This window comes from Colossoma macropomum, unplaced genomic scaffold (assembly GCF_904425465.1).
Source record: "Colossoma macropomum unplaced genomic scaffold, Colossoma_macropomum, whole genome shotgun sequence".
NCBI lineage: Eukaryota > Metazoa > Chordata > Actinopteri > Characiformes > Serrasalmidae > Colossoma > Colossoma macropomum.
In genome coordinates, this window is record NW_023494784.1 from 3,810,255 (window position 1) to 3,833,832 (window position 23,578).

At 38.6% G+C, this 23,578-nt stretch overlaps 1 protein-coding gene and 1 non-coding gene across 2 annotated transcripts; one reads left to right on the plus strand and one right to left on the minus strand.

Moving 5' to 3' along the window:
- Positions 1-1,021: 1,021 nt before the first annotated feature.
- trnal-caa lies at positions 1,022-1,131 on the minus strand. The gene is made up of 2 exons: positions 1,094-1,131; positions 1,022-1,067 (listed from the first exon to the last, which is right to left on the minus strand). It is a non-coding gene; the product is annotated as a tRNA-Leu (tRNA).
- A 7,457-nt stretch (positions 1,132-8,588) lies between these two features.
- Positions 8,589-19,770, plus strand: LOC118811647 (NACHT, LRR and PYD domains-containing protein 12-like). The gene is made up of 9 exons (XM_036576018.1): positions 8,589-8,740; positions 10,376-10,655; positions 10,770-10,859; positions 11,596-13,381; positions 13,560-13,730; positions 14,426-14,599; positions 15,354-15,527; positions 17,606-17,652; positions 19,103-19,770. Exons 2-9 carry the CDS (start codon positions 10,385-10,387, stop codon positions 19,645-19,647), a joined length of 3,258 nt encoding a protein of 1,085 aa, XP_036431911.1. The 5' UTR covers positions 8,589-8,740; positions 10,376-10,384; the 3' UTR covers positions 19,648-19,770.
- Positions 19,771-23,578: the final 3,808 nt, after the last annotated feature.

Sequence of the window (23,578 nt, forward strand, 5' to 3'; positions counted from 1 at the left end):
GGTATGCAGTGATGACAGAACTGGTTGCCAGAATCCCCCATTTTTAATCAAATCAAATCATGATTATTGTCACATCACATTTACACAGGTGCGAAGGTGAGTGAGACTCTTAGGCACGTAGCTCCCTTGTAGTACTTATGAATATATATAAAAGGTATATAAAAATATACACATTAGACTCTAAATATACACTTTAATATACACCACTATGCGCTATTTCCGATGTACCGTTTTTGTACAGTAATATAGGTTATAACGTAAAAGCTATGATATGTACAGTCATACACAGTGCAATTAGGGAGTCTGAGGTAGATAAAGGGGATGCAGGGTTTATTATATATATATTCCAGATTATACAAAATATGGATAGAAGATGTACAACATGTCAATCTATATGCGCAGAATTGCTAGACTGAAGTCTCTTATTAGTCTTATTAATCTTGAAAATTGCAATACTTTATATATCTAAAAGTACCATTACGTATAATATCCCTAATAATAACAACATAATAAAAATTCAAATAACTACAATTATTGTCATTATTATTATGCAACAATATTTAATAAATATATCTGTCTGTTTAAGTTGTGAGGGGGCAACATCAGCCTACCCTGCTGGAAAATCCAGCTTGTGACCAGCTTACCAGTTCAAGCTATGTTTTGAGGCCTGGTTGACCAGTTTGACCATCTACCAGTTTGCAAGCTGGTTAGCCAGTTGAGGAGGTGAACAAATCTGGTCTGCAAGCTCTAACCAGCTGGCCAAGTGGTCATCCAGCTTTGACCAGCTTGACCAAGATGCTCAACCAGCTAAACCAGCTCCAGAATTTAAGTTGTTTTTTCCAGCAGGGTATTTTAAAGCACCACCGTCAGAACTGACCCACCACTCAAACCCAGCTGGTAATAATATAATGCAACATGTTCTCGTTCATATAATATTATAGGTATATCGTACTGACCAGTTTAGTAAAGTAGGTAAAAGTTACTCGATCATTTCGCTCAATGTAAGAAAACGAAAAAGTCTTGTCAGAAGTGGGATTCGAACCCACGCCTCCATTCGGAGACCAGAAGCCCCATTTCAGAGGAAGGTGTTAACCTTGAGTCTGGCGCCTTAGACCGCTCGGCCATCCTGACACTGTTTCCACACTCCAACCGTAGCAGGTATGATTTTGAGGAAAGAACATTATATGACGGTTTATGTCGGTTAGATGAGTGAAATTTGTTTTTTCAGATAGAAAAGCTTTATAACTCGTCGCCAAACGTCTGTTTACAGAACAACCCTCTTCCTGTGCTGGTTAGCTTTGTAGCTACGACCGAAATGCTCACTGTGGAACCAAAACGAGGCTCAAGTTAGCTTCTTGTGGAGTTTTCCGTTCCACCTTAAATGGCGCATCAGTCACGGAGCTTCTACAGATTCCAGAATGTAACTGCCCACGCTATTTAAGGTGGAGCGGAAAGTTGGACAAAGAAGCTGGCAGATAAGAAACGTGGACTTTAAGAGAGAATATAAAATATGTTGTCTATTAATATTTTTCAAACTGTGTTTAAGGTCAGCAGCAGTTTTTGACCGCTTAGAAATGTTAAAACGGTTCCTGTTGTTAATGTTGTCTATAACCGACCGGCTGGCGGCGCTAGAGAGCTGGCCAACTTATTTACCTTCACTTTCAGAGGAAACATATCAGAGGATGTGTCTGTAAACTGTATGTAAGTCTGTAGACATGAAATGGGGAGTTTGCCCCCTTTGCTGCAGTAACAGCTTCTATTTAGCTGGGAAGGCTTTACACTAGATGGTGGAACATTGCTGTGAGGATTTGGTTGAGCATTAGTGAGGTCAGGTACTGATGTTGGATGGTCAGTACTGGATCACTCCAACTCATCCCAGAGGTACTGACCAAGTCAGGCCCGTGACACAGTCCTATTAGGCCTGCGAAATTATTTTAATTTTCCATTCTTAGTACCCCGAGATGCACTACAGTCCCCAGCATGCACTGCAGCATAGTGTGCGTTCTGACCCCCCAACAACAATATATGGGCCAGCGGTTACACAAGAGAAGACTGCCTAAAAATATATTTTTATTTAGAATTATTTTTGAATAAGTATTCAATGGCTATTTTTCCGTTGCAGTTTTGGCATGTTTTGAATAAACAATGGCCAGATTATGGCAAAATGTTAAGTAAAAACGTAATAAAAACACAGCTGGCCCACAGATTTGCTGAGGTTTTTTAATATGGCCCTTTTAGCGGTTGAGTTTGATACCCCTGCTCTAGCCTATGTTTGGCATTGGACATGATGACCTACTGGTCAGTGCTTTTCTATGGAGATCCTACAGGCTGTGTGTGTGCAGTAGTGTCAGCAACTTGTGCACCTTACAGTAGCTGCATTGACTCATTTGAAGGGCCATCTGGATACTTTGGGACATAAAGTGTAAATTTAAGAATGTATCAATGCTTAATTGTTAAATAATAATAAATATTAAAATTTGATAAAAACTACCTTTGCATTTTCTACCATATTTGTGTGTTCAAAGATAGCAGTATGTCATACAGTGTGAGAAACATTAGTTTTGTTGCATCTGTAGAAAACTAAATAAGCAATTCCCGATATTTCACAACTATGGCTTCAATATGAATAGAAATAACTAAAACAGTGTGATTACACCAAGTTGCCCTGCAGTAATTCCATGCTGGGTTAAGCTGGTTTATGCTGGTCTGGTGCTGGTTTAGCTTGTCTCCCAGTATGGTCATACCAGCGTCCAAAACACAACAATGCTCGTGGGTCATTCTACAGAAACGTCCACTTCTTTATCTCTCCATAGGAGTCACTGGTGTTACCGGTCCTCATTGGTGTTACACATAAGAAAGGGAACACCAGAGACATTTTTAATGAACAATGCATTTTACTAATTGGCTGCTACAGAGCATCAAACCACATGTTGTCAATCATGGAATATCCACTAAAATATGGAATTTAATCCATTTGTGTTCTATTTTTTCACAGTTACCTCAGAATAAAGTCGGTCACACCAGTGACTTCAGCTAGAAGCTTCATATGAAATCATGAGCTGAATGAGAAAATCTCTGATAACTGAAAGACACAGTGGAGCCATGTGCTTTTCTTCATAGATCCTCAGAACACAGGTAAAAGGGAGTCAAGTGATGTCATCAGTGTGATCTTTATTTCAAAATAGGAGTTTTTGTTACGCTGTAACACCAGTGACACGACTCCTGGGGACCACAACTTTCATTATATATTTTATAATATTTATTTGCCATTTGTTTTATTTATGTGATTTACTTCCTATATTTCATAGTCATGTACAGATTATTGCAGTTAAAATAGCAGAAAAACATGTTTTTTACCTCAAAATATGGCCTCAGCCTTCACACATGACCGTGGGGACGAGCTCTTTTGTGGTGCTTGGAATTCTAGATAATTGATTTAAAAAAACAATATCGCTAAATTGAGGCTCAAAAAGGTGTAATTGTTAAAATAACGTAGTTTCATTTTAAAATATAAATAAATTGTAACCCTAACGTGTTTTTCAAGTATAATAATATATCTGTAAACGCTAGGGACACACAAATGGACGTATCTGTAGAATGACCGTGGTGCTGGTGACCATCCATCTTAGTCTGTGCTGGCTTTTCTAGCAGGGCAGTTTTCCCTCACTTTCAATTTTCATGTAAATAAAATGAAGAAACTTCAAATGATATCAATCAGACATAAGTTCATACTCTGAAATATTTTAAGGACCTTTTATTATTATTATTTTTAGTAGTTGCAGTTAAATGATCCTGAAAACAGGGGGTGCTGCAGCACCTTCAGCACTCCCACTTCCCACTTTCCACTTTCCATGTTTCCCTGCTTCCTCCTGTCTGGGCCCTTATTGTAGTGAAAGGAGGAGTGCCCTTCCACTGCATGAGAATGATTCAGTGTCACTACAGTAAGAGTTACAGCACTTACTGTAAGTCCTTAACAATGTCAGGGACTTATCATTAGTCTATCAGCTTATCAGTGAGAACCTCAGTGCGGTAAGAATGCAGAACGTCATCACTCTGATATGGATGTGGCTGTTTTATTGCAGTGGCCAACAAGAGTGCTTAAAATTAAGCTTTATTGGAAGCTCAGTATACCCACTGCGCTCTCTCTCTCTCTCTCTCTCTCTCTCTCTCTCTCTTTCTCTCTCTCTCTCTCTCTCAATACACAGATCTTCTGTTTTCATTTAATGAAGGATTGATTAGCTAATTAATTGGATGGTAACTTTAAATACTGGGCTTCTTTGAGGGGAGCTTTGTAAGTATTAAGCCATCATACTCACACATAACAAGTCTGTAAGACTCAGTTAATTAGGTCTAGTTTCACGGTCTTACGTCCCGACATTTCTTCTGCATTTTTACGTCCCCCTTCAAACTTGTGTTGATCAGTTTTAGAGAGTATTAAATTAGAAATAAAGGTAAATGAAGAGATAAATAACAACTTGGTCAGTAAACGAAATATGATAAATGCTAAAATAACATGATAAGAGACGAGCAACTACACATAGCATGGAACCTAGCAATAAAAAATAAAAAAAAACTGGAAGAAGCTTTTATGTTAAATATGACATAATCATAATGTTAGTGTGCTATAAAATAATGCTAGTTAACTTCATGCCTGTCATATTTCACTCTGCCATCCAGAATATATTAAAGTAAAAAGCCTCAAGAGGCCCTGTGTTACAGCAATTTTACCATGGGGAAGGGGGTTGTTAGGCACGACCTGTATCGGTGTAAAACCCCCTTCTTCGTGATAAAATCGCAGTAGCACACAGCCTCAAGTGGCTTATTACTTTTATAAAATGGAGGCCAACATAAAATAATGTTTTATAATCGGTTTTATAATCGGTATTCTGGAGCATTTCACTACCTTTTCCTGAAGTGCTTCTTTTTATTTCACCTTTGCATTTAGTCAGTGTTACCAGCCTTCATATTGTTTCTGTGTGTAGTTGGCTACAATGCAAAAATGAATGTGCACTGTAGAATGCTGTCTGTTGTGTCAACCAGCACCAGATTCATCCCACCGGGTCAGCGCTGACTTTGAACAATCTAAGCCCTACCCACGCTGAGAATACCCATCATCCGACCAGTCATTACCAGCACATTGGCACTATAACACTTGAGGAAGAGGCTAATAATTCACAAAAAAACCCGGTTGTGTCTTTTACAGTCACAGTTACGGTCACTAGGTCAAATCGTAGCGCTACGCTGCCACTATCAGGATGTCAAATGCCACCAGCCTGAGCGCTGATAAACAACAACAAAAACAACAACAAAAAAGTAGCCAAAACACATTTAGCCTCCAAATTGTCTTGATGTTGAACATTGATTGAATCTCTGTTAAAGGGAAGTTCTGCAGATTTAGAAAAAAACGTTAATTAAGTTTTTGAGATGTAACCAAAACCACTTCCAGAGTGGTTTGGTGTGAAATGCTCCATTCCATATATAAATATATACATACGTATGTATCGTTTTCTATGCAAAACAGTGAACCTACATGTCTTCTGAAATTTTATATGTAACGTTGATGATGGTGAAATAGTGATGAATCTGGAAAATTTTTTTCTTTTGGACTATTTTGCCTGAGATCGCCCTGCATGTATCCTTCCACCATAAATGGATTTTCAAAATAAATTTTAGGCCTAAAACTATCATAAAACAGTGTCTCAGACATCAGGCAACATTTCATAACCATTTCATTTAATAACTTTCTGTGAGGGAGCTTTTAGAGGTGGACATCTGGTTCCTATCACCACCACTGTGAACAATTCTGACTCGATAAGTTTCTCATTTCATCCCAAAACTCTCTGAATGGACTCTGTTTACATCTTAACCATTTAATTATGTAGAAAATGTAGAAATTACAATTTTATTTGACTGTGTATGTATGTGTATGCAAGGAATGCTCAATTCCAGCCCAACACATTGTAGTGATTTTCCTGCTACACCTGGTAATTAACTGTTAGGTGCGTTAGAGCAGGGAAATCACCGAACTATGCCGGATTCTGGCCTTCCAGGAACAGAAGGGCATGTCCTTCATGACCCCTGGTTTATGTGCAAGTGTATATGTCTGTGCTTTGTTGCTTACTGGAAAGTGACGTTATACAATCAATGTAAACTTTGATCTCTGGGTGTTCACTTTAACATGGTTGCATTTCAGATGACTCTGTTGCCAAGTTCAGTGTTTGAGGAACTCATCCACAGAGCGCTGTACAACATAGGGTAAGACTTTATTTCACTCATAATTGTGATATTGCTCAATTCGCCTTCAGCTTTAGGCAGTGGGTCAGTATGTGGCTCTAATATGCCGCTGGAAAAGCCAATGGATTGAGACATAGGACCACTTTTGCTTAGAATGAGAACATAATGGAGTATGTGGTATTGTACATGTAGTAGATTGTGCTGCTGTACTTCATATCATTTACATCACTGCATTTCTAAATATTACTGGAAAGCGATTATTCATTGATACACTTTTCAAAAACTAAAAAAAGTTTTAAAATGTAGACCTAATTCTTTTCAACTCTGCATTTTTTAAAATATTTAACTCTACATAGCCCAACATAGGATAATTATAGTAAACTTAGTGCAATATCCTGATTAAATTTGATCGGAAGTGAACCCTCAGGGCCTTCTGGGCCCTGAGAAGGCCTAATAATTTCTGGGAACTAAAATAAACATGTCTGTAATTTTATTTGTTTTTTATTTTTTTTCTCTGCTGTATCTAGGTAGATATGGCTAAGTGAGCTCTCTTATAGAGTTAGAGCATTGAAGAGAAAGCCTAAGGCGCTAGATTAACTATCAGCACAATTACACTAATGTGTTAGCTAGATGTAGGTCCAACCCCATTTCTTCTTTTCACCCCTACCTCTTGTTTTCGAGTGTCACCCTAACCCCTTGGAACTGAGTTACAAGGTGTAGTGGTTGAAATCTTCCCCTATGAAATGGGACCCTCAAATAATAAGAGCATTACTTCATTAACAGCTACCAGCGCTGCTCTGTAGGCGACCTGGCCCGTCTTCAGTGATAGCAGAAGCACTGCTGGGCTTTAGTTACATTTAGGGCATCATATTCCTTCAAAGAGGGGGGCAATTATTTATTATCGCCCACCGCTAATTCTTTGGTGATATGAAGCTGAAGTCAGATATTCACCAGGTTCTTGTTCGAATTTTCCCGTTCCACCTTAAATGGTGCAGCAGTTACATTCTGGCGCTTCAGGTGTCAGAACTGCTGGACTATTTAAGGTGGAACAGGAACGTTAGCTAGCTAGCTACCGAGAAATTAGCATGCTATTAGCGATTTTTTATGCTTGTTATGAAGAAAACGACCATAATACACTGAAACGACATTAAACTGAGATAATATAACGGTTATCATAATTTTTTAACAGAGAAAATCCTCACATTTGTGTGTTTCTTTGGTCTCTTGTTGAGCCACCTTGCCGGTTTTTCTTTTCTTCCATAACACTCCATTTGGAGTGTGACACTGAAAAACCTCTGTTTGGAGGGTCATGTAGCCCCAACACATCACCCTACCCCTCTATCTCAACAAAAATTGGGACACCCTGCCCTTAGACGTGAACGCGCAAAACAGAGGGCTAAGGGCTCAGTGGTAGGGGCGAGGGGTGAAATGGGATTGGGCCCAACTGTCAGCAGAATTACAAAGATTACAAAAATAGCTTTTAGCTCAGCTAACAGACTACTAGAATCCTGTAGGGACACTAGCAGAAGTTAGCATAATCACTGAGGTGGGTTTTTCCTCATGTTTTGACAGAGTTGTGACATTTACAACTTGAATTGAAGACCAAGCTCCAATCACTGAATTGAATGGATCTCTACAGTGAAGGAAAGCATGTAGATTGTTACAGGCCTGCACAAAGGCCACCTGCTCACAAAGTCACAAAGTTTTATAATGTAATAAAATGCTGTAAAATTACACATATTAAATGGTTGAGATGTAAACAAAGTCATTCAGAGTGGTTTGGTGTGAAATGCTCTGTCCTAGAGAAACCATTGAATTAGAATTGTTCCCAGTGGTGGTGATAGGAACCAGACATCCAGAAAGTTCAATGCCTCTAAAAGCTCCCTCACAAAAATATTACATGAAATTGTTATGAATGCGCTGCTTGATGTTTGAGACATTGTTTTACGATAGTTTTGAGAATATTTTGCCCTAAAATGTTTTTTTTTTTTTTAAATGCCTTCATGGTGGAGAGATACATGCAGGGCATTATACTGCAAAAAACTTTTATTTTTAGATTTTCCACCATTTTACCATCATCAGCAGTACATATAAACACTCAGACGACACGTGTAGGTTCACTGGTGGTTTTAGGTAGTAAATAAAATGCACAGAATACTAAAACTTTCTCTACAGTCAATCATTTGGCATCGAACTTGGTTCACATCTTAACAGTTGAACTAGCAAGCAAGCAAAGATTATTTATATAGCTCTTTTTACAACAGGTGTTGTCACAAAGCAGCTTTACAGAAAAATCCGCATTGCAGAAAAAATATCCGGGTCCAAGCCCCCATGAGCGTCGCCAGTGGCTACAGTGGCAAGGAAAAACTCAGAGGAAGAGGAAGAAACCTTGAGAGGAACCAAGACTCAGAAGGGGAACCCATCCTCCTCTGATCGACACCGGATAGCAAACATTGTTCCCCGTCAATGAAAATGATGCTTGTTCCATGAACACACAGTTATCCAGGTATGCTATTTTATAAGCGATCCCTTATACAGGACTTCAGTGTTTTCTTGCATAACCTGTGTGATGAGTGAAGTTCAGATTTTAGCTTGCCATGAAGATCATAAACCTAATGCTTATCATGTTATGAATCAGATATCAAGGGCTTGGCAAGGCAAAAGGACAATTATAATCCTCATTTAATAAGACACTGTTACATAACGTTCTACATAGTACTGTTTGTAGAATGTGTGTTTCTAGTTGTATATTATTTTAATATTAATTTTAATGCCAGTTGTCCAGCCACCAGCCACACTGAGGAAATTCCTAGAACCTCCTCAAAGCCATTTTACTTTGAAGGCCATGGAGCTTCACCATTGCAAAGTTGATCTGTTTTTACCAAAACGTCCATGTCATTTATCAACCCATAACGTACCACTTTGTTTTGGATTAGTATGATTTAGCTGCTTTTGTAGTACCTTTTATTTTTGCATATTTATTTTTAAGTGTTGGTGATGATTAAATTCTCTAATATCATTTGACTAATCTTTCACACAAGCCTGTACAAACCTAAATAACAGCATATCATCACTTTCCAAAAATGAGTTTTGCAAAGGAGATAACCACTGGCCATATACTGAGTTGCTGCCAACTCTTATCTCATTGATAAGTTCTGACTGGAAAAAGAGGTTAAAATCTACAAGCAGCCAAAGGAAAACAGTCCAATCAGGACTTTTTCCCTGTGGCATCTAGGTGGATACAGCAAAGTGAGCTCTCCCATTGGTTAGGACTGGAGCTGGACAAGAAGCCTTAAGCATCAGACTAACTACATACTTAGATTAACATCAGATTATCTAGGACGTGAAAGTGGGATCAACCAATCACATTTTGATTTCCAGTGGGTGTCACTATTTTTATGTGAAAAAGAACATCACTCTAGGCCTTCTGGAAGCTCTGGATGCATCACTAACCCTGAATATAAGTGGTAGTCTGAGTAGCCAAGCCTTGTTAAAATGTTCATGTGTAGCGCTGTTAGTTTACTGCTAATATAGTAATAAAATTGCTAGCAGAAAATAGCTTTAATAGAGTTTTTATATTTGTGGCCTAAAGTGAAGGCCTAGCTCTAATAGCCTCCGTTTACCACTGCTCTTAACAAGTGTGCACTATGTCAGTTTTTTGAGATTCTATATTTTGAGGTATCTGTTGGCCCATTTTATGTTTTATGTATTTCTTTAATCTATAGATAATATATTTCAGCGTTTTTGCTATTGAAGAAGACTTGGCATTTCTGCACAAACTTTTGGGCTTTATTTAAGGCTGTATTTGGCCATGTCTTGCCTCACATATGGAATGTTTTTGCTAACAATTTGCTCTAAGCCTCACTACGTCTAGCTTGCTTGGCTGCCAGCGACAGACTCAGCTGCTCTTTCCAAACTAAGCATAAACCAGTGAAAACAAAAGGCTAGTTCTGCCTTCACCATAAGAGTCCCTCTAGAAATAAACCCAGAAAATAACAGTCACATCATTCAAATCAACACACTTCACCCACCACACTCACGTTCACTAATGCTCGCTATCCCTGTATGGTGAATATGAGCTCCCTTGAACATGTTTCCAAACAGAGAAGGTTACATTAATTTGTATTGTTCTTCTTCACAGTAATGCAAGATGGCAAGCTCTGTGCCAGCGATATTACTGGAAACTCTTCAGGAATTGGGGAGGGAAAACCTGAAGTCATTCCAGTGGCATCTGATTAATGGTGTGGAAGGTTTTAACTGCATCCCAAGAGCTTGGCTGGAGAAGCCAGAATTCATGGACACTGTGGACAAAATGGTACAGTGTTATGAACACAGTGGAGCTGTGGAGATCACGCTGGTAATCCTGAGGAAGATTAACCAGAACCAGCTGGCTATGGATCTGAGAATAAAGATCAAAGAGAGTAATGAGACTCAATAATGTTCATTATCTATTCTTAACATACTTTCAGCTGAAATACATCTCCAGCAAAAAACATAATAAAGCTGATGTTCTACCCCTTTTTCCATTTTCTCAGACGAAGACAGATGTGAAAAGAAAACTGATAAGACTCTAGCAGCCTCCACTACAGCTGAAAATGGAGAAGCAATCAAAGCCTCAGATGCAGGTAATCTCAGTCACTGCACACTCTAATAGTGCATGAGAAAATATATTAATTTCAGCTTAAAGATAATGATTTTGTCTTTTATTCATACACTAATAAGTTTAATAAATTTCTGTTTGTTGTCTCAGTGTGGTTTTTAAATAGTCATGTTTGGCTCATATTTAATGTCAAAAGGTGCTCTGTTATGCCAGAGGTATTTACCAACAAAGCTATTTTAAAAACTCAATCAATGTATCAAAGAGAGAGAGGACTCAACAAACAGTCACCTCAATGGAGCATATATATATATATATATATATAGTGCTGTTGTCGGAAGAAAACCTTGTATCTCCATTTTTTATGTTTTCCAGTTTTTGACATAATTTGAAAATAGATGTTACCCTTTACAATGTATGTAAGTTTCATGATGAATGGACTAGAAAAGAAATGACCTAAAATGATTTGGAAAAACATCTGGTTCCATTGACTTACAGTAAAAGTGAAGTAGGTTTTTTCTGTCTCCTGTAAAGTTTTATATATATATATATATATATATATATATATATATATATATATATATATATGCACAGAATATCACAAATGACCAAAGTACACATCTTGAACATATACATATCTGTTGGTATCTTTGGGATAATAATGGTCAAAATAGGCCAGCTGTAGTCATGTCTCTAGTGACTTTTCCTTGAATTGAAACGTATCATAAGCTTCATAACATCTTTGCTTCTTTCCCTGACGAAAGATGAACACCAAAACCAGTTGATCTCCAAACTGAGGCACACATATGAACGTATACTGATTGGGAATTCACAGACAGGTCATAGGGAGTACTTGGATGATGTCTACACAGATCTCATTGTAGTGCCAAATGAAAGTGGAGGAGTCATTCACAAGCATGAGATGATGCAACTTGAAGGGTTGTCCCACAGACCTGGAGGTGAGGAGATTTTTGTCAAATGCAGTGACCTTTTCAAGGTCCAACCTGGTACAAGTCGGCAAAACAGGAAAGTGTTGACAATGGGAATTGCTGGAGTGGGCAAAACTGTGTCAGTGAGCAAATTCATATCCGACTGGGTGAAGAAAGTGGAGAACCGAGACATAAACTTTATTTTCCCTCTCCCGTTCCGTGAATTGAATCTGATAAAAGATAATAAGTACAGTTTGATTGAACTCCTGAATCATTTTTTTTCCATGTCGACACTTAAGCTGGAGTCTCTTCCAGAGGATGAGGGAAAAGTTCTGTTTGTTTTTGATGGACTTGATGAGTGCCGCTTTCCCCTATGCTTTGAACATGGTCACGAACTGAAAGATGTCAATGAGAAGGCTTCGTTGGGCTCACTGATCACAAATCTGGTCAAAGGAAATCTACTTCCCTTTGCTCTCATCTGGATAACTTGCCGACCAGCAGCGGCCCAACTGATTCCCCGGGATCATATTGACTTAGTGACAGAAGTACAAGGATTCAGTGATGAACAAAAGGAGGCATATTTCAGCAAATACTGTAAAGAGGATGTGGCAATGAAAAGGAACATGATATCCCACATAAAGAAAACAAGGAGCCTCTATATCATGTGCCAAATACCAGTCTTCTGTTGGATCACTGCAACTGTTCTTCAGCCACTGATGGAACAAGACAGAAATAACGAAATCCCTGCAACCCTGACAGGAATGTACACAAACTTCCTTCTTCAGCAAAAGCAAATAATGGTGAAGAAATATCACAAGGAACACGAAGCAACCAAAAAAACTCTAGACACAGATCACATCATTCTGAAGCTTGGTAAACTGGCCTTCAATACTCTTGAGAGTGGTCGTCTGCATTTCTATGAAGATGACCTTATGAAAAGTGGCATTGATGTCGCTGGTGGCACTGTGTTCTCTGGAGTGTGCACACAGATTTTCGGTCAGGAACAAAAAGTTTCTGGAAAGAACATCTTCAGCTTTGTGCACTTGAGTGTTCAGGAGTGCCTTGCAGCTATATACGTGCATTACAAATACTGCAACCAGAGAAGGAATGTTTTTGAACCAAGAACTATTTGTAACATGCTGAAATGGAAGAATAAGAATATAGCAGACCTTCATAAGTGTGCAGTGGAAAGGGCTTTGAAGAGTGAACGTGGACATTTGGATCTTTTCCTCCGCTTTCTCCTTGGCCTCTCGCTGGAGTCCAATCAGAAAACCCTACAAGAACTCCTGAAAAAATTGAAGATTAGTGTACACAGTGTTAGGGACACCACTAACTACATTAAGGAGAAACTGAATGAGCAAACATCATCTGACAGAAGCATGAATCTCCTCCATTGTCTGAGTGAACTGAAGGACAACTCCCTGACAAAGGAAATCCAAGACTACCTGACTTCTGGATGTCTGTCATCACAGGAGCTCTCATCAACCCAGTGGTCAGCTCTGGTGTTTGTGTTGCTGATGTCAGAGGAGACTGAAGAAAGGTTTGAGCTCAAGAAATATAGACCATCAGACGAAGGACTGAAGAGACTACTGCCAGTGATGAAAAACACACAACGAGCTTTGTAAGTATCATTTTCATTCATCTTTTAAAGTTTTTTTAAAAAATTCAAAGCATGGTAAAAAACAGTATCAACACATATTCACATGGAATGAAATCCTATCTAAAATGTTTTGTACGTTCAATATTTTTGGTTAAAGAAACTATATTACAAGTATTATAATTAAAATAATCTTCTGAAGGTTGGACCGCTGTAACCTCAATACAGACAGCTGCACAGCATTGGCATCAGTGTTGAGTTCAAGTTCATCACTGAGAGAGCTGGACCTGAGTTACAACGACCTGCAAGATAGAGCAGTTGACCTGCTGTCTGCCGAACTTAGTAATTCACACTGTAAACTGGAGGTACTGAGGTCAGTGTTTTTGGGTTATGTTATATTTCTGGGTGGACACAGACATCTGCATTTTGTACATGTTTATTATGAACACTGTATGAACAATGTATAAGTATACTACTATTTATTACTTCCAAATGACTTGTGACTGCTTTCATATAATAATATATAAATAATGAAAAATACAAAACGATGTTTTCATTTTATATGTCTTCTGAGTGTGTTCCCCATTTGGGTCCGCATTGTCTAGAAAGTTTTTCCTTTAAAGTTTCATGAAGGCTCATTAAGGACCCTCAGCTAGGCTAACTGACGGTCTGGACCTGCATTTCTGTAAAGCTGTAAATACTATGGAAAAAAATAAAAAGCGCTACAGAAAAAATATATTTAGGCCTTCTAGGTGATCACTGTCCTTCTGCTGAAAGACAACAGTAAAAGACTGCAGATGCAAATGTCACATCTATCTTCTGTTTACTCTCTATATTGCCCACACAGTTAGGCCATGTGTACATACATTAAAATAATCAACACTTTATAATTAAAGCAGACAGAATCATCGGTCAGTCAGAATTTCATGGTCATTGTTTCATTTCAAACCTAATGTGAGTTCACAGCAGAAACAGTCACTGTGTTCATTATTGTCTCCACTGTAAACCTCATCAATATAACTCCTGTAGTTTCTATATCCATTGTTTTAACGTATTTGTGCATTTCAGACTAGCTGGCTGTAATCTTACCATGAACTCCTGTGAAGCACTTGCATCAGTCCTACAATCAGAAAACTCCCACCTAAAGGAACTGGATCTCAGTGATAATGACCTGCAGGATTCAGGAGTTAAGCTGCTTTCTGGTGGACTAAAAAGTTCACAATGTAAACTAGAGGTACTCAGGTGAGTTTATTGTGAATATATTCTTTAGTACTACATGTGAAACTGTAGGGTGTAATTTTACAAAAGATAATAACACAAAGGTATGCAGATAAAACTCAAGAAGGACTGAGCCCCTCTACTTTGTTCTCAGACAGAAGTGCCCTCTTGTTTGTAGTTATAATAGCTATATTTTATATCGCCTCCACCATTCTTTAAGATCTGTTTCAGTGAAACGAGGCTCTTTCCTGCCCCAGGAATAGATCTTGAGTTCTATGAGATTCATCACTCTTGGGCCCTGCTCTGGTGCAGTACCACTCCATGTTGTTATCCTCAGTAGCCCTAATCTGTCACAAATTACTCTAGGGCTGGAAATCCCATTAATAAAACATTGATAATCTCTTTAAGAAATCATCACATTCCATTATGTGGTTATTTTGAGCAACAGCCAAACAGCAATGCCAAACAACATCGGCAATAAGGGATGTAAAGAACATGCTACACCAAGTTTTCATTAAGAAACAGAGCTGTTAAATAGAGCTTTAACTAAAAACTATATAGAAATTAACTAGTGTACTGAGTAATGCCACAGCTTTGCAAGCTGTAAACTGGGGTTCAGAATAGATGAAAAATAAAACTTAGCACTCAGACCCAACTGCTATTGAAGAAGGTGGATAAGCTTGCCCGAGTGTGTCTCTCTTCATCTGTTGCCCGGAAAGTTTTTTTCTCCTAAAAACTTGTATGTGTTAAAGTTGTTTTTTTTTTTCTTCCTCTACAGATTGTCTGGTTGTTTAGTCACAGATGAAAGCTGTTCTTCTCTGGCATCAGCTCTGAGCTCAAACCCCTCATACCTGAAAGAACTAGATCTCACTTACAACAACCCGGGACACTCAAGGGTGAATATGCTGTCTGCTAGACTGGAGGATCCACAATGCAAACTGAAGATGCTCAGGTATGTAGAGAAAGAGAAAAGAAAAAGTGCTTTATAGTTTTATAGATCTTTATTTATAGAGTGCTTTTCATACCAATGGCAGCTCAAAGTGCTTTACAGACAGGTGACAAAGCTTAACAGTAATAGATGAAACTATGAATATTAATTTAGAATTCTATAAGGCAATGAGGCAATGATACAGATCAAATTAAAAAGATAAATACCAAATAGTTGTACTATTTAATTAAATTCTAAGTTAAAGAGAGGAGTCACAGCTGTTACTGATTGTCTTTGGTGTTACACAAGACACCAGTGACATTTTTAATGACAAATGCATTTTACAAAATGGCTGCTACAGAGCATCAAACCACATGTTGTCAGTCATGGAATATCCACCAAAATATGTAATTTAATCCATTTGTATTCTATTTTTTCACAATTACCTCAGAATAAAGTCGGTCACACCAGTGACTTAACTAAGAGCTTCATGTGAAATCATGAGCTAAATGAGAAAATCTCTGAAACTGAAAGACACAGTGGACTTACCATGTGCTTTTCTTCATAGATCCTCAGAAAACAGGTAAAAGGAAGTCAAGTGATGTCATTGGTGTGATTTTTGTCATGCAGTAACACCAGTGACACGACTCCTGGGGACCACAATTATCATTATATATTTTAGAATATTTATTTGCCATTTGTTTTCTTTCACTGTCATTTAAAGTATATATTTCATAGTCATGTATAGATGATTGCAGTTACAACTCCAGAAAAACATGTTTTTACCTCAAAATATGGCCTCACCCTTTACACATGACTGTGGGGACAAGCTCTTCTGCGGTGCTTAGAATTCTATATAATTGATTTAAAAACCATTTGACGTTTCCATAGAATGACTTACATACATTTTTCAAATGTTTCTTAAAAGTAAGCACTGAGCTTGGCGGCCTAAAAAAAGGTGGAATTGAACACAGTTTAGAAGCATAATATGCAAAAGAGGCCTCGCCATGTTTTCTGAATTTTACGGATCAGCATATGTGCAGATTTAACATCACATGTTGAAACATAGACAGGCATCCTGTGAGATCAGCGGGTGCTACAGCAGGTCATTTAGACCTTTAAAATATAGTAACATAACTTTAAAAATCTATATTAAAATATTTGGGTAGCCAGGGCAGTGCGTGCAAAATAGCTTTTTGTACAAGTTGTAGACGATGCAATGCAAAGAGCATTACAGTGATCAACTTTGCTTGCAGCACGAATGCATGAAGAAGTTTTTTTGCTTCGTATCATAGAAAGCATGGTATGTACTGTATGCACAAAACGTGCCTTGATGTGACCATGACATGCGCCCACAATAAGACCGCTGCTTAACACATGAACTGTGTGTAGCCCTGCCCACTTGCTTGTAAGGCGCAGGGTTTTAAAGGTGCAGTGAAAAAATTGTGCTGCAAATATAAAGAAAGTTCAGTGAAAAAGTGATAGCATTGTTAATGTAAGAATTCCTTTTCCACGAAAACATTCTTTGGAGGCCTAATTTTACTTTGGCCAAGAATGTAGAGTTTGTGAGACAATAACAAAGACTGCACGCTCATATTGTGGCCACAAAAAAGCTCATTTTGCACTGCGTCTTCTCACACATGTACATCTAGTCCTGAGAGTTGAAATATTGTGCTTCTAATGGTGATCATACTTTCAGTTCGTGTTTGAGGCTTATGTCTCCGTCTAGCTACTTTGTCTGCTGCCATTTTTACGGAAGACTCCCCATAATACGCCTTTTGAGACTCTAGTGATCATTTTTGTCTAGTTTTAAAAGGACAATGAACACAAAACCAGCCACCGCTAGCTGCTCAAACTTGAGTAAATCTAGCGGATTATGTAATCAGCCACATTTCCAATATTGTCACCTATTTTGGCCATGATTCTCCCAAGTTTTGCCTGGCCTTCCCTTAAATGTATAAGCATAAGGAAGAGAGACTTGTGCAATTTTTTACATAACACATGGGTAGAATGTGTTTAAAATGCACATGAAACTGGCACAAAAGGGTCAGTTCATCGGGCCCTGACTGTTTTGGTTAATTTGTCTATGTTTCCTTTCTTAGGATGGAACATGCAGGGAAGAACAGGATCAAACCAGGCTTAAGAAAATGTAAGTGTAGTGGATAAAATGCAATTTTCACTCACAAACAAGCACACAGACAAAAGTATGAATCAGTACTCAATACTGTTCTGTGCAAAACTTGGAGACCACCGTGCTTTATTTAATTTCCAGTCAATTATCCATCCATCTATCCATCATCTAAACCGCTTATACTTCTGGGTCACGGTCAATTATATTTAATTAAATTTAAAATTAATTATAGTTGCATAAGGAGTCCTCTCCCATCAGATAAACAGCACTTAAAGCTTTCATCTCTGAGAGAGAGGAGAAAATCAAGCTGCTTCAGATCTGAAAACATCCACAGGTGTTTCTGTCCAACCTTGCACCGTGAGAAGACGACTCAGTGCTATGGGTCTGAAAGGATGTGTAGCTGTCAAGAAGAACCTCACTGAGAAAAGGAGACGGACACATCAAACAAAGAAGCTGAACGATGGACTGACCACCCCAGAATCCAGATCTCAACATCACTGAATGTGTTTGGGATTACTGGAATCATGAGAAGCAGAAAATGAAGCTAACTTCCCCTCTAAAACCCAGCCCTAGGTTCCTCTAGCCTGCACATTTTTAACACCCAGAGGACAATCAGTAACACAAGCAAAACAAACTAGCTAGAGAAGATGTGAGGAGGTGGAGATTCCTGCAGGTAAAGCATGTGCACAGATACAATTTTATAGTAAATTTAATTGATGAGGCTGCAGGGATGGCGCTCATGATCAAAGTCCATGTTTTGTTGATTTTCTATAGGAAAATAAGTGAACACATCCTGTACAGAGAACACACTTCTGCACATTTATTTATTTGCTGAATTTGACATAATGGGGATTAAACAGAATAATAAAAATGAAACAATAACTAAAAACATACCAAAAATAACTTTAGCATGTTTTTTGTGCTTCTTCATGGGCTGGAGGTTAGGGAACCAGCCTTGTGACTGGATGGTCCCCGGTTTAATCCCCTTGAGCAAGGCACCTAACCCCCAACTGCTCCCCGGGCGCTATGGATAGGGCTACCCACCGCTCTGGGCAAGTGTGCTCACTGCCCCTAGTTTTTCCCTGTTGTGGGACTAATAAGGGTCATTTAATTAAATTTGCAGAACAATGCCATATTTAGGCGTGTTCTCTGTAGAGGACGTGTGCACTTAGTTTTACTTAGAAAATCAACAAAATGGAATTTGTACAGGGGGTGTTCAACTTTTGCATACAACTATATGTTTACTGTGATTTCTGAGGCTGAAAAAATGAATTGACCGCAAATTAAATAAATGAAGGGCAGTCTCTAACTTTGGCACAGTACTGTATCAGTTATAGATAAGACATTTGAATATAGGGATGCTCAAACTCAACTTAGTAGTCTTGTCATTTGTTTTTTCACTTACTTACTTACGTACTTACACACATTAGTTGTCGTCTTCTCCTCTAATCTCTGTTCTTATGTGCAGATGGCTGTGAACTCAAACTGGACCCAAACACGGCACACTCGCGTCTCTCTCTGTCCAACGGAAACAGAAAAGTGACGTGTTCTGGACAGGTGTGTGTGCAGCAGTCGCATCCTGATCATCCGGAGGGATTCGATTACTGGGAGCAAGTGCTCTGCAGAGAGAGTCTGACTGGACGCTGTTATTGGGAGTGTGAGTGGAGTGGGGTGAGGGCTGAAATAGCAATAACATACAAAGGGATCAGTAGAAAAGGAAAAAGCTATGACAGCAGGTTTGGGTGGAATGAAAACTCCTGGAGTTTGGACTGCTCTGAAGACACCTGCTGTGCCTTACACAACAAGAAGGGAACGGATATACCTGATGCCCCCTTGCTCTCCAAAAGAGTAGGAGTATTTCTGGACTGGTCAGCCGGTACACTGTCCTTTTATAGCATCTTCTTTGAGAAACGCAAACTGATCCACACATTCCACTCTAAATTCGCTGAGCCCCTGTATGTCGGGTTCAGGGTTGGTGAGGAGTCCTCTGTGTGTTTGTGCCAGATAGAATAGCCTCCTGGAGGAACACCTAAGGACCAATCCCATTTCTTCATTAACAGCTACTAGCGCTGCTCTGTAGGCGACCCTGCCAGTCTGCAGTGACAGCAGAGGAGGGTAAAGTTCAGCTCCTCACTGCTGGGCTTTAGTTACATTTAGGGCATCATATGCCTTCAAAGAGGGGGCAATTATTTATTATCGCCCACCCCTAATTCTTCAGTGATATGAAGCTGAAGTCAGATATTCTCCAGCTTCTTGTTTGAATTTTCCCGTTCCACCTTCAATGGTGCAGCAGTTACATTCCGGCGCTTCAGGAGTCAGAACTGCTGGACTATTTAAGGTGGAACGGGAAATTTAGCAAGCTAGCTACTGAGACATTAGCATGCTATTAGCGATTTTTTAAGCTTGTTGTGGAGAAAACGACCATAATACACTGAAACTACATTAAACTAATATAATACAATGTTTATCATAATTATTTTACAGAGAAAATTCTCATATCTGTGGGTTTCTTTGGTCTCTTGTTCTCCATCTTGCCGGTTTTTCTTTTTTCCTCTGTCTGGAGTCTCTGAAAAACCTCCGTTTGAGGGGCCATGTAGCCCCAACACTTCGCCCTGCCCCTCTATCTCAACAAAAATTTGGACACCCTACCCCTAGACGTGAACGTGCGAAACAGAGGGCTAAGGGCTCAGTAGTAGGGGCAATTAGTGAAATGGGACTGGGCCCAAGTCTTCAGGGAAACACAGACTTGCTTAACTACACAGAGCTATTAGTTTCACACCCCACCTTCACACAAACTGTATATTCCAACAAATACACAATACTAGAGCAGGTAATTGAGAGGACCAGAAGACTTCCTGGTGGGCTGATAATGTTTTGTGCTGATTACTGTGTACATTTAAAGTGCCTTGTTGCCGGGAACAAGCATAAACACAAAAACGCATTCCCAAACTGCAAAGGTCTCCTTTTCATCTGCCCAATAAATTATCTTCTGTTTTATTTTCTTGTCCATTGATCCGGTAGAAATAATGTTGATGCATTATTGGTGTTTTGATCGGCTGTTTTGAGAAACTTGTTTCACAAAGTTGAGCCACCTGCAACTGTTGCATCTGAGTTTCAAGTGAGTTGCAGAACGCTTTACATCGCACAGCTCCAGTGAAATTTAGTTTCATGTAGCTTTTAAGCAACTAAAGTTGCATTTAAAATTTTAAAATTTCACCATGTAAAGCCAGCCTAAAAGGTAGCTGAGGTAACACAGGTTTGGGTGGGCTGGTCGGCATCACGTAACTGAACAAGTCTCCAGCTCCAGCCCTGATCTTACTATACATGCATGGTGTAGTAGGAGGCTGGTTTTACATGATAAAATTTCCGTGTAACTTTAGTTCTGCACTTGAGTTGCATGGCGTAAAGCATCCTACAACTCACTTGAAACTGAGCAAGAGAGATATAGAAAGATACAGAAAAAAGAACTGCAATGACAGCTGGAAAAAATATACGAAGACGATAAAAATGCTGTTGCGTGCAATTTCAAGTACTTACCAAGAATGGTGTGACAAGTAAAAAGCTACTAGTTACTGGTAATCCTGTGGATGAAAACAGCATGTGGATCAGATGGATCAATGGAGAGACAAACATATGTGTACATTTGTATATAAGTGATGTTTTCGTTGTTATTGCTTGTCTGTTTATGAATGGTAAAAGTAAACACTATAACACTCCAATCAAGGACTACTGAGCTAGAGTTCATTTTTGTACGTGTCATAAGTGCTGTTCTATGAAACATTACCTTTTCTTACTTTGTGTACTGGACATAATCTAAAGTTCAAAGGCAGACATTAATATTTGGACATTTTAAAGTTACATATTTATGCAAACGATTATGTGCAGAGAAAAATTGTTTTAAAAGCCAAAACTATATTTTTAGTTTATTTTATTTTCCTGTTCTGAGGTCCACTTATATTTGTGTGGTTTTTTGTACCAAAAACATCCATAATTTTTACATAAGCACTTTACAAGCTCTCTTCATCCGTTAGAATTAAGCAGGCCATTTTTCTTGCATTGCTTTTAAGGCTGATATATGTAAATGAGCTCTAAATATCAGACCAGACCTTCCTTTTGAGCCTGTGCGTGTGAACAACATTACAAAGTGCAGTGATTTATTTTCATACAACGATACAAAATATGTACATATGTGAAATACATTTCTGTAACAAGTTATTAAGATGATAAATTTCACCACCATGTTTTTCTGAGTATGTCCTGCAAATCGTCTCATATCATACTTACCAACAGCATGTCACATTATAGAGAGTATAGTTTGTCCTACTTAATTAGTGCAGTGTGTAAAAATCATTGCATTTATTATTATTATTATATTATTATCAAGCAAAACAAAATGTGAAACATGCATTGTGAAACTGTCTTCAAGCTTTGTGATATTATATTGTTAATATTTCGCCCACTCCTAAGTAAGCCGAGTATAAAGTCAGATGCAAAAGTTTGAACACCCTGTTCACATTTAAATGTCTTGAAGTGAAAATATGTTTACACATCTTTTACAGGACATTTCTGCAAATTTTAGTGCACACTTTCTATGTATTTGTTGAGTTTGACATTTGGGGGAAAAATACAATTGATATATAAAACATACTGTCATTTTTGCACAGGCTACATTTTATGTCTTTACTCAACTTAGACTCTTAGACTTTTTCAAAATCTCTGCATAATTAAATACTTAACATGTCAACAAAGTCATTCAGAGCAGTTTGGTGTGAAATGCTCTGTTCTAGAGAAACTTACCGAGTCAGAATTGTTCACAGTGGTGGTGATAGGAACCAGACGTCCACCTCTAAAAGCTCCCTCACAGAAAGTTACTACATGAAATGGTTATGAATACACTGACATTGTTTTACAGTAGTTTTGCAATAAAGTTTTTAGTTTTAGTCTAAAACGTATTTCAATCTGTTTATTTTTATCATTTCATGGTGGAAGGATACAAGAAGGGTGGTCTGAGGCAAAATAGTCCTCAAAGAAAACATTTTTCAGATTGAACAATGCTTTACCATCATTACATACACATAAAAGCTCAGAAGACGCATGTAGGCTCACTGATGGTTTTGGATAGTAAATAAAATGTCTATATTTGTGTTGTAGTCATGGTGACCCCTGGTTCCTATCACCACCACTGTAAAGACATCTGAACCGTTTCACACCAAACCGCTCTGAATCACTCTGTTTACATCTTAACCACTGAATCATGCAGAACTTTTGAAAAATCAGTGGAATTCCCCTTTAACATAATAGGCCTTAGGATTGATCCCTGGAGAACTGAGGAGTTTTTAAACACCTCAGTGTCACTGCTGGACTGAGAATAGTCCTGTGACCACTGATGAAGGACTAGAGGATGACCAACACAAACTGTGCAGCAGCAGATGAGCTATCGTCTCTGACTTTACATCTACAAGGTGGACTGAATGGGTAGGAGTGTCTAATAGAGTGGACAGTGAGTGGACACAGTGTTTAAAAACTCCAGCAGCACTGCTGTGTCTGATCCACTCAGACCAGCGCAACACACACTAACACACCACCACCACATCAGTGTTACTGCAGTGCTGAGAATGATCCACCACCCAAATAGTACCTGCTCTGTGAGCGTCCTGACCACTGAAGAACAGGGTAAAAGGGGGCTAACAAAGTATCAGAGAAACACATGGACTACAGTCTGTAACTGTAGAACTACAAAGTGCACCTATATAGTAAGTGGAGCTGATAAAATGGACAATGAACGTAGAAACAAGTAGGTGGTCATAATGTTATGCCTGATTGATGTAGTTGTATAATAATTAGTTCTAGTATCTATTTATAAGACACTATTCAAGTGTTATTTACAATATTAAGGTATCTAGACTTTTTTAATGTTGAGCATGTCGTGATAATCACTAACTAA